This window comes from Dermacentor albipictus, chromosome 1 (genome assembly GCF_038994185.2).
Source record: "Dermacentor albipictus isolate Rhodes 1998 colony chromosome 1, USDA_Dalb.pri_finalv2, whole genome shotgun sequence".
In the NCBI taxonomy this organism is placed as follows: domain Eukaryota; kingdom Metazoa; phylum Arthropoda; class Arachnida; order Ixodida; family Ixodidae; genus Dermacentor; species Dermacentor albipictus.
In genome coordinates, this window is record NC_091821.1 from 254,594,871 (window position 1) to 254,610,364 (window position 15,494).

General features: G+C 39.9%; 1 protein-coding gene across 1 annotated transcript in view; it reads left to right on the forward strand.

The window, feature by feature from the left end:
- LOC135901499 (eukaryotic translation initiation factor 2-alpha kinase 3-like) overlaps nucleotides 1-14,343 on the forward strand; it is a 100,758-nt gene extending 86,415 nt beyond the window's left edge. The window contains exons 17-19 of the mRNA XM_065431296.1: nucleotides 3,114-3,215; nucleotides 5,296-5,358; nucleotides 13,595-14,343. Of these exons, the coding sequence (XP_065287368.1) occupies nucleotides 3,114-3,215; nucleotides 5,296-5,358; nucleotides 13,595-13,768 (339 nt within the window). The 3' untranslated portion in view covers nucleotides 13,769-14,343. The remainder of the gene's footprint in view (nucleotides 1-3,113; nucleotides 3,216-5,295; nucleotides 5,359-13,594) is intronic.
- The last annotated feature ends 1,151 nt before the right edge of the window (nucleotides 14,344-15,494 follow it).

Sequence of the window (15,494 nt, forward strand, 5' to 3'; positions counted from 1 at the left end):
ACATGTCTTATGTTTGGCTTAACAGAAATTGTTAGTAACCCTACACGGCACAGTGATAAGTCTCCTAACATATTAGACCTTATCCTCAATTCTCACTCCAATAATGTTTTGCCACTAATGCATTTACCTGGCCTTAGCGATCGTTCAGCGCTATATACCTCATTCCAATGGGGCATACCTGCTTTCGCTAAAACTAGAAAAACTATTACGCTTTACGACAAACGCAACTATACTGGTGTGAATATTAAACTTGCGGAATTTGCCAGCTTGTTCTTTACTGGTTTCTCAGAACGTTCTGTTGAAACTAACTGGCTCCTTTTCAAAAATAAAGTACATGAGCTGATAAAAAGTTACATACCTACCATCTCTGTAACCGAAAGGCACTCATCACCTTGGTTCAACACTACACTAAAGCAACTCAACAGTTAAAAAAAAAAGGCTTTACCACGCTGCTAGGCATTGTGACTCTGAGTGTGCATGGCATAAATACTGCACCACTGAAAGAATGCACTAATCTCTTGCTAGTCAAACAAAACGCTCTTTTTTTTCGACTGCCCTACGAAACATTCTGCGAAATAGCTCTGAACAATTCTGGGATATTATAAATCTAAAGCATTTGCAACCACTTGCACTGTGTGACGAGCAGAATAAGCCTATTCCTGATCGTGAAATTGCCGAAGTGCTTAATGTTGCATTCTCTTCTGTGTTTATAATGAACCCAGAGGTGAACTTCCTGAATTCCTATGTTTAAATTACCGTACCATGCCTGCAATCGCCTTCAGTTCTGATGGCATCAGGAAATGTATTGATTGCTTGAAGCTGTCCTCTTCACCTGTCATCGATGGTATTAATTCCAAAGTCTTAAAACATACTAAATATCTTACAAGCGAGATCCTATGTTGTATTTTTCAGCAGTCTTTGTTGTCAGGAGTGGTGCCAGATCACTGGAAAGTGGGTATGGTTATACCAGTCCCAAAGAAAGGTCCTTCATCATTATGTAGTAATTACTGCCCAATTTCTCAAACCAGTGTCTGTTAAAAATTAATGGAACGTGTACTTTACTCTCGCATTGCTACATTCCTAACATCTGTCAATTTCTTCCACCATAACCAGCATGGCTTCCGTAAGGTCTATCTTGTGATAGTGAATTAGCTCTATTTATAAATGACATAAGCTCTAACCTTGATCAAAACATCCCAGTTGACGTCCTCTTTTTAGATTTCGAAAAGGCATCTTACAGAGGCATAAATAGCTTCTCATAAAACTTTCTTGTTTGCACCTTAATCCTCTTGTTTTAGACTGTATACAGAATTTCTTAACAGACAACAGTTTGTGCATGCTAACAACCACTTCTCTAAAAGCGCTGTTCCGGAGTGCCCCAAGGCAGAACCCTTGGGCCCCTTCCCTTCCTTATATATATTAATGATTTACCTGCTAAACTTTCTTCTAATATCCACTTTTTTTTCCCTGGTGATTGTGTCATTTATCACCCCATCCTTACTGGTACCGACAACCGCACATTGCAATATGATCTTGACTAAGTTACCACTTGGTGCAAGATGTGGCTAATGCCACTGAACACTACAAAGATTTTACTAAAACCTTTTCATCGGCGGAAGCTTCACCATACTCCTAAGTATGTTCTCTGCAACTCTGAAATATGATCTGTGGAGTCATGCAAGTGCCTTAGCCTTACACTTTCAAATAACCTTTCTTGGTCTTCTCATATTACGAACATCACTAACAAAGCCAATCACATGCTTGGTTACTTCTGCCGCAACTTGTACTTCTTACCCTTAAAAATACTAACTTATCTAACTTTTATCAGACCTAAGCAAGAATATGCATGCTCTGTTTGGGACCCACATCAAACCACCCTTCCTAACACTGTAGAAGCAGTTCAAAATCGTGCAGCTTGTTTTATTTATTCTGATTTTTCATACCACACAAGTGTCTCTCAGCTAAAATTAAAAGCAGGAATTTCCAATCTAGATATAAGGCTGTGCCTTTATCACAAATTTTATCTTTCTGCTCCTAGTACTTCAGTTATCGTTCCAATGCACTGTCAGTCTTGCCAATTACGTCGCGAAAAATCTGTGCACCCTCCGCCTGTCCAGACCACTGCGCACCTTCATTCTTTTTTTGTGAAGACTGCCCGGGACTGGAATGACCTTTCCGCCGACATTGTGCACTGCTCCAATCCACATCATTTCAAGGTTGCCATTGAGTCCACATTTCACTGAAGTGATCACCCATCCCTCATGTAATACCCCACACCGGGGACTTTGAGGTATTAACAATAAATAAATAAATAAATAAATAAATTAATTAATTAATTAAATGGGTAAATAAATAAATGACCTGCGATAAAACAAAATAATATTTTAAATCAGCATGAAAAAACTAAACAAGTATATCATTTTGTCAAGGTTGGTTGAAAAATAAAAATATTCACTGTCAGGACCTTGTCAGGAACTCGATGGCATTAGAGAAAGCATACTTATGGCAACCTGTGGGCCAAGTGACCTGGGCAGGTCATATAAATTTTTATTTTGTGTGCTTTGCATGACGTGCACTGCCACAATATTCAGTGCATATCATTATGACCGCACACTTTACGCAGTGAACTTGTTCAATTAAAATGCTTAAACATGTTTAGTGTCTCTTAAGCAAGCACCCTTTATTGCCACAACAAGTGTTTTATTATGTTGAGCAAGCAGGCACTAGGCTCCAAGCACTTGAAGAAGCATACGGTCAGCTTCTGTTAAATTCAATGGTGGTTGGACATTCAAAACCATTTCAAATAATCCAAAACAAACGTCAAGTTGAAAGTTGTGAAACGTAACGTAAGTTGAAAGAAGTGTTTAAAAGGAAGGTCAAACAATTGTTAGTGACACTCCACCAGCATTGGCATGCATCAGTTGCTAGCCATTGGGACACAACTGTCGCATCACAAGTATGTCATTGCTTGTTTGCATAGTTTGGCCGCCCCCAAGCATAGCTGTTTTGGTAGTCTACTATTGCCTGCTGTGCAGCCACACTGTAGTAGTTGCAGCAGTGCAGCTACTATTAGCACTTTAAATCGTGGGTCTTGGCTCTTGTATGTTTTGTAGATTGATGGCCTCAAGTACAACCAGTCAGTGGATATCTTTTCTTTGGGGCTTATCTTTTTTGAGCTTCTGTGGCCTTTTTCAACTCAAATGGAGAGAATACAGGTAAGTTTGCATGCTCCAGCTCCTAAATTAGCATTAGCCTTGTGTTATTTACTCATGAAGAATGCCATTAAGAATAGTTGTGGTCAAGCAGAAAAATATGTTTATACTCCTGTCACTCACCTAAGGCTATTCAAGCACAGGTATGTCAGCTCACAACACACACATAGTTTAAGAACAGCAGCATGTCAGCCACTAAACCCACATTTCACACTCTAGCCAGAATTCTTTGCAGCTTTGAAACCTTTGCTTTTACAAACATTTACACAACTGTGTTAATGTTGTGGAAAATGCAAAATCACAAATTCAAGAGCAAACTAAATTAAGCAAGGTAATGTGTACAAAAAGTAATCCAAAATGCGCCCAAAGTAATTTGAACAAATGTCAAAACGTTTCCCCAATCAGTTGACAGTGTGATAAATAAAGCATATGAGCCTAAAGTGAAAATCTTAAGGCCAAGAGATGGAAGACTCACTGTCGAAAAGATGTGGACTGCCCCTTTTTCCCACAATAGACACATCAGTTGAGTATACTTCCTTTTGTGGCTTTTATTCTTGTAAACTGACTGGCACTGGGGTTGGGTGTGACAATCATTATTGTAATCAGCTACTATAAGAACGGAACGAAATGTATGGTGTAGCTGGTGCACCTGGGGCACATGTGAGTGTTTAAAGCATATTAATCAAATCAATCAAAAGAATGTTTATTTTTACAAAGGTGGTACATATTGGGTTGGATATACAGAAGGAGGTCCCATAGCTCAAGGCTTCAAGGGGACCTCCTGTTTTGAGGTGCACGAAGAGACGTGAGTAAGCAACATTGATTATACATTAGCAACAACTAGTAAGCACAACAAAACATCTTGGGTACTAGGCGCGAACACACACAAGACACAAGGAAAGAGACGGGACAGTGTGTGTCTTGTGTGTGTTTGCGCCTAGTACCCAAGATGAATTGTGACCAACTCGCCCAACAAGACGTACTTTTAAGCTATACAACAAAACAGTACTAGTAAACATGAGAATCGTGAACTCAACCTTCTATTAGAAACATGATTAAATTTTTCTTAAATGGAACAAAGGACATTGTTATAAATCTTTAGGCAGGTTATTCCAGAATGCTACAGCTGCAAATAGGGCCGTGTGTTTCCCATAGTTACTGCGTTATGCGTATGTGCTTCCCAAATTTTCAGCATACAAAATGCAGACTATCAGAACAAAGTTCAAGCACTATATAAATTTATAATTCAGTAGACTTAGGGTAGCTCTAATAAGACTAGTTTTCAATAAGCTGAAGTGAATCTGTTTGATTGAATTTTACTATGACAAACGGATTTGAAAGGTCCTGTTGTGTTTGTCATAGAATGGAGTCTACTGGAGTTCACAATACGGCTGTCTGCCAGATATAGAAGTAGTTCCAACAGCTTGCAAGCAGCAGTGCCCATAGTGTCACCTGTGATAAGGACTTTATTATGTGAAGTTTTGTAGAAACAAAATGCTACATTGATTTTGAGACCTTTTGGAATGTTGTTGAGTGTGACTTCACCATGACACAATTGTATCGTCAGTTTGAACAAGTTTAGGGCTTTACAGGGTTAAGTATAGCCATACTGTGCAATCAATAAACTTTCACGCAATAAAAGGACTGGAATCCTATAAATTGTCACCAGTGTGAGATCCTTTCAATAAATCTACCTCTGTGTTATCAGCAGAAGCTGAAACATGAAACACATGCATTTAAATGTTCAGCAAGGTTGACTATATGAGTTGTTGGTTTTCCTTTTTTTTTTTTTTGAGAAGTTGTGCACTAACTAGTGTTGAAGATTGGGCGAGTTAATACTGCATTACGAACTTGATGCAGCATGGCAATGAATCTGAAGAACCGGCCAAGGTAAGAAAAAAGGAAAGAGCGCTTGTTCACACTCTTTTCTTTTGTTTCTGCCCCTTGGTCGTGTCTTTAAATTCCTTGCCACACTGCATCAAGGTCAAGTTGGTAACTGTGTGCTAACATCTTTTTGTCTAGTGATTTGCCCAATGTGCAAGCTCTCATTCCCTTGCAGTTATACTTCTTTTTATTTATTTAGGTCCTTATGAATGTCAAGAGGCTTAACTTTCCACCAAAGTTCGTGAAGACCTATGCAACTGAGGTAAAATTCATTTTTCAGTTGTCTTGAATAAGGTCATTGCCAGGCAAAATAGTTGTGATGGCTTTTTTTTTTTCACTGTTGTATTTCATTCAAGATATGTGACAAAAAGTTTAAATAAGTATATTCATCTCCTTATTAGCAAGCACAGTAATATCTGGCAAGTGCAGCTCAGAGTAGAGGTAATTATGCTGTGTTATCCGTCACTTTGCTGTGTTTTTCATCATTTTGTTGTGTTGTAAGGAATCGTGTGCAACGTGAAAGGCATAATTTTAAAATATATTTGTACCCCCTTGAGGATTATGAAAGCGAACACTTCAATTGCTTTCAAGAGGCTAAATACACTTACCCCACATAAGTTTTCAACGAGGCTATGGAAAGGAAAGCTATTTGTTGCATATTAAATGATGGATTCAAGTCTGTACATCACAAGTAATCATAACATTGCTTAAAAATGAATCCAATGTTCTCTATCATATTGCTCATGACTGTACTATTACACCAGAATGAAGCATAAACACAAGAAAACAAACTAGAGGGCAGTTTTTTATTCCACATCAGCTGCTGTGCATGACACTGGAGTGATTCATTCCCAGAAGCTTAGTTTTGGAGCCAGAGTATTCAAAGCACGTGGCTGTGCGATGATCACAGGTCTCACTTTTAAGTACTAATCAGGTGTAAGAAATGTCCTTTATTCCTTCTTGTTCATGTCTCATTCCGGCGTGATAGTGTGTATAGGCAGTTGCTTGTTTTCCAAGACCCACCAAAATCGCCTAAGAGTCCCAAGCTGTGGAACTGAGCATCACAGTACTTGGTAGACAGGTAGTACATAGTGATACACAGTGATGAACAACAAAGCCTAGCAGTACAACCTGCAGTATGAACTATGAAGAGTTGACAAATGGACAATTATTAAAAGAATGATGGAAATAAGGCTTGCATGATTGGCATTTTATTAAACTGAGGAATTTTGAAATAGTACAGAGAAACTAAAGGTTGCTCTCAACTAGAACACAGTTATAATGCCGCGTTTTGAGGACAGGACACAGAAAGAATGCACACAGGACAGACGCCCAATCGGCATCTGTCCTGTGTGCATTCTTTCTATGTACTGTCCTCAAAATGCGCCGTTATAACCATGTTCCATCAAGCCAGCAACCAACTAGCCCATCTAAGTCTGTTAATCGCTGTGCTCTCAACTAGAATTTTGGCACTTTCCATCTCCTTTCTCACTCATTCACTGACATCAACGATCGCAGCCAATATCAAGTAATGGTCACATGCATATGTAGATTAATTTCACTCATCGTTGTTGCCTATTCGTTGTCACCTTTTCTACAGGCATTTGCAGCAGTGCTTCAATGTGGCCACAACAATTATGTGGTGAAAGCAGAGAGAATGTTTCAAGTGTGCACTGTAGTTAAACTTATTTAAGAGCAGGATTGAGTACCGACTGAACATTGACAAAAGAGAGACAGCGTCAGTGCACAGAAATGGTAAACCTTCTGCAAAAGCACTGCTACGTACTATGCCTAGGTGCAATAATACATATTCACTGTTTATGAAAGTTTGTTTCCCTTCTCTCTTTGTGTCTGTTCTTGCATACCTGCTCAGTTTCACTAGTGCACACAAACCATCCATTCCCCTTTCACCAGATAATCTCCCTAATTGATTGATTTATTTACCCTAAGGGCTTAGGGGCATTACATAGGGGCAGAGGGGCAAGCACACTGATGCATGTAATGCAGAAAGCATAGTATGCTGAAACACAAGATATTTTCTTTAGTGTGCACATACATAAACTAAACAAGCAAAATACACCATGTAAAAAAAAAAAATACTGAAGCAGATCCCCTTTGTAGGGTTTTATGACCAGATGGGCCCTAACAATGCATGCCAGAAGGGCTAATGTTTGTGGCTGTCTTTCTGAGCAAGCTCTTCAAGTGGCCTTATAACCTTATTGCCTTAAGGTTTCTGTAAAATCTGTTCATGTTCCCTGAAACACTCATGGGCTTTACAAAAGCATCAGAAGTTGGAGTAGTCAGTGCTGCACCACCACTTTGGAATAACACTACTTTGTTGAAGCATTCTTTTCATGGACATACAAGAATTTTAAAAGTCTAAAATAAGAAAGCTTAACACTGTTTAATTAGTAGAATCTGGTTAGAAACAGTTCATCCAATCTTTGGGGCCATGATAGTTGAGGTTGGCTGGCTGTAAGCTTCTTTACAGTGTTGCTCAAAGCTGCAACAATGTGGCAATGCGGTCAGTAACAGCTTATTGATTTCTATGGACAGATTAAAGTGGTAAATGCTTTGATATCAACACTGCAACAAATGCTAAATGCATCGCCAACTTCCACTGTACAGCTGACAAGACTAGTAGCTTAATTTGTATTGGAGAGCTCTTTTAATTAATAGCAATGTAGAAATGTTCAACATTTCGTATGCAAGTAGAAAAGACTTTATTATTCCATTTGTATTTGGCGCAAGAATTTCATACTAAAATTTTTTTGTTATTTGTTCCTGGGTGAGCATAGTATACTATAACAGTGGTTACTTAAAACGTTCATTGTTAATCTGACTTGGCTGGAACTGCTTGACCATTCCTGCATCCACTATTCCTAATGATTAGCAGCAGGAGGCATCCTTGCTGTGCAAAGGCACAAGCTTCTCAGCTAGCATGCTAATCAAAATATTATTTTTGTACAATATGACACAGCCACCGAATCAAAGATGGTTTGGCCTTATGCTTGCAAGATATTTTTACCTCATTTATTTATCTTTCCTTGGTGGACCCCACTTTGTTTACATTGCTAAAGTGCCTTTTTCTTTTGTGGAGAAATGTTCAGTATTTCTTTGGTATTAGAAGTCAGATGTTTTTTAACATTCATATTCAAGTTTATTAGAAGTTTCACCACTCAACCCCCTCCCCCCCCCCCCCCTTAGTCAAGAAGTAATTGCCAAAAATAGTGCAGTGTTTTGTTATGTCCACTGAATCATTGTATTCTGTTTCATCACTGTAGTTAATTTCAGCTTTATATTGCGATCAATTGAGAAATGGCAAGTGACAGAGATCTGGCAAAAGAATGTTTCAACGAGACATAGTATCAAAACCCTGTGTTCGTTTTTGTTTGTCTTGGTGTGTGTTTCTTTAGTGGTAAACTTTTGCTTCATCAAATACCAGCTAGACAAAGAATTTCCTGATATCGAGGATCTTGTGCTCATACTGGCTCCACAGTTCTGGTTTGGCTTGTTTTGATTGAGTGTACACATCCATTCTTCAACATGTACTGCTCTAGTGACTTTAAAGAATTAGAGTGACTATTCCAGCCTTGTAATTTTTTCTGATACAACAGCCAAGAAAGCTGTGATCAGAAAAAAAGGTACTTTTACAACTTAACATAGTAACCTCAATTTAGCAAAATTTTCAACATTAATGAAATCCTTGGTTAACGAGTTTGGTAAATTGTAGTTTGACAGCATTATCATGAAAAAATGAACCATCTTTCATGTAAATAGTCACTGAAAATTGGTAATAGTTCACATCAGTAAAGTAGCCACTGAGAAAGAACAAAAAAACATCCTTTGTATAGAAATAGAAATGGTGTGCTAAATTTTGAAAGATTAAAAGCAAAATAATGCTGAACCCTGGACATAATTATTGAGCAAGGGAATCTGGAGAATTTATGTTTCTGGTGGAAACATTCAATGCTCTTAAAATTGCTTGTAGTCATCCTTGTCATGATCATAGTCTGTGTTGTTTTAACTAGTTAACGTTTGGCACTGCCATGAATTGCCTTTCCATTTTGCTCTGTTGCTGTTAGTTTTGCTATACTGAATTTTGCTCAATGTGTGTCCTGAATTTAAATGACTGGAAACAGTGGAAAGCCATGACGAAATGCCTTGATCATCAGGATTTAATGAGGCATATATGCTGCTCTGCTTTTCTTTTACTGCAAAAAAATCAGAGCTGACTTACTTTAGGGCAGACAGTAAACATATGAAAGAGCACTGATCTATGAGTGCATTCATTAGATTGTTGTACATTACATTACATTGTCACATAGGTGTGACACATGTGACACTCCTTGTTTTGTTCATCCATACGTCCACAGCTTTGCACACACTTCTCATCCTTTTTTCAGCAGTGTGGAATTTTGCAGTACCACTTGCCAACTTTCTACAGAAAGTGGTAATGTGACTATGATGGCAAAGCTAGACATGTGGTGATGAGCACAAACTCTAACATGGCATACACTCTTTGCAGGTTGTCTTCTACTTTACAAATCAGATTAAGATGAATCATGAAAAAATCAAGATTCGTATGAATGATTGACACTGCATGGTGCACAGTACCCGATGCCACACCACTTCATTTATTCCAACTTGTTTCCCTACCAGTGAAACCAATGGTTTAGTAACTGTTCCATGTGCACAGAAAGCTTTTTCACAAGTTTTGCTGTGAGTGATGGGTATTTTCCATCTTGATGCACAAAATATTCAGCCTGCTGTTATCTCTGTAGGCTTATGTCGCATTCAGAGGGCAGCCCAGAGCTCTTGAATGACCTTGCTGACTTCTTCCACTTGGGTAAAAATTGCTGGCTTGAAAAACGAAGTATGGATTTTTAGCCAGAACAATTAAAGCAATCATAATTGACCTGCACAACTGTAGCGAGGCAAAATATTGTGACCGCCAGTGGTGGTCTTCGATGATGACTTCTATTGGCATCCCCATCCCTTTCAAACGGGGTGGCAATGAATAGTCCCCTAGTCTGATTAAGCTAATCACGTTTTACTAATCTGCCGCAGTGGCTTAGCGGGTATGGTGTTGCACTGCTAAGCACGAGGTCGTGGGATCATATCCCGGCCGCGGCGGCCACATTTCGATGGTGAAATGCAGAAAAGCCAGTGTCCCTTGCATTGGGGGTACGTTAAAGCTCTCCTGGTGGTCAAAATCAATACAATGGCGTGCCTCATAACCAAATTGTGGTTATGGTATGTAAAACCCCAGAATTCAATTCAGGTTTTACTTCATCTGTTGCAATCTAGCATCCTGCCTCTCTCCTTTTGATCTTCTCTCTCTTCATCACAACCTATATGTATGTTGTACAGTTACCTATGCCTGGAACGATCCCAGTTCTGTTGATCTCTTGCTTGCTTATTTTTCCACCATTACCCTAAATGCCTCTTGCTAATCTCTACCACTGACCAATTAATGTTCCATCTGCTTTGAATCCAAGCACTCCTTGAAAGTGGATGTTCCCTACAGTTTTTGCTGGGTGAATATCTTGGCATTCCATTGCGATGTGCAGAGTCATCTCTCTGCTTTTGCTGCAGCAGGCACAGGCACATGCCTCATCCTGTTGTGAATACTTCCTTCAGTGTGTTTTCATCCTACGGCAGCCAGCTAGGGCCTCAAATAACAAGGCACTGCCTTTTGTGTTATCGTACAGATTTTCTCTTGCAATTTCTTTCTTGCCGTATTTGTATATATCCGTAGACTTCTTTGTTTCCACCTTTTGCTTTCAATTTACCGTCTCTGATTGTTGAACTGTCCTTTTATGACTCCGTGTTGTCTATTTACACCTTCAGTTACCTTGCACTTAGTTGCCAACTTGCTTGATCGCGTACTCCATCTGTGTCCATGCTTTTCAGGTACAGATATTTGTGCACTTTAGCTGCCCAATCCTTTTTATCCATGTTCTTGAGTCTTTCTCCAAAACTAATTTTACTCTGTGCTTCTCTGACTTCAAAAGAGGCCCATCTTATGTCACCGAGCACTGCCTCATTTGTGGTTTTACCATGGGCCCCCAATGTCAGTTGGCTCACATTGCTTTGGTTAAGGGGGGACGTGGCTTTGAAAATCAACTTCCTTATTTCTTCATGGATTTTGATGAAAATTGGCACAAATGTTTAGAATGTCTCCCTGATGCTTCCATAAAAGTTTCAGAGCGATATCTTGAGAACCTTTTATTCAATTTTATTGAGCAGAATTTTTCTTCCTCTTACTTTCTGGAGAGCCTGGGGAACTTAAAAAACGTGATGGAAGGCTTTTTAAGTATTGACTGCATAGCTAAATGCATGCTGAAGGTCGTGACATTCTTGCATTTTTTTTCCCCAACACAAATTTTTTGGAGTGCCATATTTTATGTTACCTTCACATCAAGCACACTTTCAGGGTAGATGAATAGCCATATTGTAAACTTACAAAGGGTCAAGATAAGAAAGTGAGAATGTCAGGACCTGCACTGCAGTCCAAGGAACGTGACAAAAAAAAACGGAGTCAAGATATGTTAAACGGTAACAACGAAATCGGCTCCAGAAACTGAGCAGAAAGGCAGAAAAACAGTTTTGAGAAAACAGCTCTCAAAATTTCACCTTCTCTTCAGTTCTCTAAAAGGCACCAAATTTGTAGTCTTTGGCGTGTTTTGTGATGTGGGGCTTCTTGTACTTGTGGCCTCTGGTCTGGTGTGCTCCCCCCCCCCCTTTTTTTTTTCTTTTTATAGGGCATTCTTTGCTGCTACTGCTCTACAAAGAGCATGGTGCCTAGGTTTCAAACCAAGTGACGTGCAGAACTCTGTGTGGGCATGAATATAGTTCCAGTGTACATTCAGGCAGCCTGTACCCACAGGCTGCCCGATTGATAGCAATCTCCAGTACAATCAGTGAGGCTTTTTTTTTTTTTTTGGTAGAATTGACAATGTTACTGAATGAAGGCTCTGAGTGTTAGCAGCCTCCCAAGTCATCTTTACTTGACAATGGCTGTAGAACTTAGGGTCAGAGAGCCAGTGATAGATATGCAACTGCTAAGTGCTTTCCAGAATTTTACTTTTGTATGATGCCTTAGTCACTTCTGCAGCCAGCTGTCTGTGCCAGCCCAAGGGGCCCAGTGAACAGAGATCACGATGAGGTTCCCTTTATGAAGGGGTAGTATCACAGATATTGCTATGAGCTATCGTGACAATAGAGTGAACGCGCAATATGCTTGGTTGCGGGGTCCCAGATGACGAAGCGCGAAATGCCTAGCTGCAGATACAAGGAGCCAACGCGCGATGTGCTTAGTCGCGCAGTTCAAGGTGCCGACGCGCGAAGTACCTAGCCGCGCAGTACGAGGTGCCGACGCGCGAAATGCATAGTCGCGGGCTCGAGGAGTCTACACTCAACGCGCTTACTTGCGCAGTCCGAGGTGCTGACGCGTGAAATTCGTAAGCTACGGGCTCGAGGAGTTGACACTCGATACGCTTATTCACGCAGTTGGAGGCGCCGATGCACAAAACGCTCAGGTGAGGGTCCGAGAAGTCTGCGCGCGATGTGCATGATCGCCGAGTCGGAGACTCCGTATGTGCAAAATGTTTAGCCGTGTGTCCGAAGATTGCGTGCGCGATGTGCTTCGTCACGAATTCCGAAACACCGAGTGCTGAAAGGCTTAGCCGCATGTCCGAGGATTCTTAAGATGCCTAAGGCCCTTCTGCTGTGCCTTTTAAGCATCCAACCGAAATTACCATTGGTTGTGGGCCACAGACTGAAACACAATTTCCATTAATTAATTGCCACCGTCCAAGCAGTAATTGTAATCTCTTAATAATGATGACAGTGTGATATAATGTTAACCAGTGTGCTTGATGTCATAAAACTGCTGTTGCACACAGCTTGTATGCCACTTCCTGTATCAGTCTGTATCTATCTTTTATTATAGTCTTATAACAAGCAGGAGCTTATGATGCCGAAGGTCTTTCGGCTGTGCTTGAAACTTTGACCATGTTTGGTGTTGTAATGTCACTTCGCTACTAGACCAAGTGGCTCAATAACAATTGGAAAGCACTTATTCCATTATGTGCAACAACAATATTCATGAATTCGTGTTACTAAATTTTTGTTTGAAATATCAAACCAACTGTGGCTCAACATCTGAAATTTCATTGTGCTGTTTGCAAAATTCATGTGCAAGAAATTGATTGGTTGTCATATATCCATCATATATACAGTACCTATGTTGAACAGCTGATGCAAATGAGCAATATCACGAAAATATTTCCCTTGAAGTTTTGTCCTTACAATAATCTGTTTTTGGGCTGCTGATTTGTCAGGCATAGGAGTCTTTTTACATTAAAATTGACTTTTATTGCATTGATGCTAATATCTGTATAAATTATTTGTGCTCATAGTAAAAGGTTCATTGTCGCACGACTTCCTCTGTGACCATGCTTGTTAATTGTTATCACTGCTTTATTTTCCAGTGCAAGCTCATTGAGCGGCTCCTCAGCCATGACAGTGAAAAGCGTCCATCTGCAAAGGATATTCGGCAGCACCAACTTTTCCGACCATTCCAGCCAAACGATGAAATCGTCCATTTGGCAAGGCTTCGTCGCCGCAATCTTTCTCATCGACAGTCATCATCTCTATCCGAGTGACGGCTCCTTTCCTTCTCACCTCATTCAGGAATTCCTGAACACATCCATTTGATACTCGCTGTCTATTCATCTAAATATTTGACTGTTGCTTTTTTTTCCATGTTTGCAAAGAGCAAAGATTTTCCATATGTCTCAAGGACAGTGACACGCACATCTCAGATGTCTTGCCAATAATACATTTTTACTATTCGACACCAGCACGAGACTGGTAAATAATCCTGTCTCATGCACATCTTTTCTTTTTGCAGCAATAGCAATTCATTGTCAGTGCATCATCAGGCTGGACCAGAACTAAAAAGCATCCGCAGCGTTCTGATATTACGTGACAAAGTTATTGAAATGCCAGGCCACTGTTTTATGCCTGGGCATTATTTTTGGCCACAGCAAGTTTATTGGTGTTTGGAAATATTTGTTATGTCAATGTCATGAGGTTACCCCATCTTTATGTAAATACCATGTTTACAGTCTTTTCTTTTTCTTCATGCAGCAATGCTGGATGTGCTTTGTTAATTATATATTTATAGTTCTGTACAGTTCTGTACATATGTAAATAAAAAATGTATTCGTAACACGTGGCATGGCATCCTCAGTACTATAGAACTATTGCACTGCTCAATCTATTCATAAGCTGAAATGATGTTACCTACAGTATATCATATGTGTCAGCTTTTATTGTGGCTCTACATTGTAATCAGTGTAATACTAAAGAGGCACTGAAACACTTGTTGAACATGGCAAGAAAACCCAAGGTATGGAAAGGCAGGTTTGCAAAACAGACACAATAACAAGGACAACGCGAATGCCGAAAATAAGAAAATGTTCCCAATCTGTAGACAATGCTGCTGTGAGCATGAGAGCCAGAGATTATTCTGCTGCATGCAGCAGGGAGCCCACAATAGACTGATTGCTCTTTTCCATGGTTTTTTAGGCCACTAGTATCTTTTTTTCCTCCATGTGTTGTGTCAGCAATAACAGTACAGTCAGCATAATGGCCACAGGTGGCATCCATTTGGCAGCATCCATTTGGCATCCATTTGGCACATGCAATGTCCACCCTTGCATAACTTCTATGAAATAGAGAAGGAGCTGTTCTTAATGCACCCTGCCTGTCCTATCACTGGTTCCTGTCCCTCTTGGGCACCATTGTCAAGCACTAAACTTAAAAGGTCGCCAATGTGCACTGCAGAAATGAGAAAAAAAAATAAAGAACAGTAAGAAGGGCACTGTTATAACCACTGCCACAGCTTAGAGGAACTTATGAGTTGAGGGGGGATTGGGAGAGTAAATCCACTGATTAGTAATATCACCGTTCATATTGGGGAATATTAAAACTCTATTTGAAAGTGTGCGCTTATTAAAATTCATCGCACTCATTCTAGCATGTTTCTCAAATTTCAGAAAAGTGTTTAAGTACCTCTTCAATCTTAGACAGCCTTGCACTGCAGCAGTCTAGGAAGAACAGTTTATTTAGTCCTGGCTAATACAGCATAAACACGGTATTGTGTAATGAAAACCATAATGCTTCCATTACATTCCAGAGCTGTAGAATGCAATGATGAATCGCTTTGCTCCATCTGCTGATGGATGACACCATGAATAAAAAGCTATATTTTACTATCAACAACACAGTGATGAACAGGAATGAAGCAACTTAAAACTGAGTTAATCTAACTTGCACCTGGTTAAAGACACTAGCGCTAGAAGGGTTCCAGCAGCAGTGGCACTG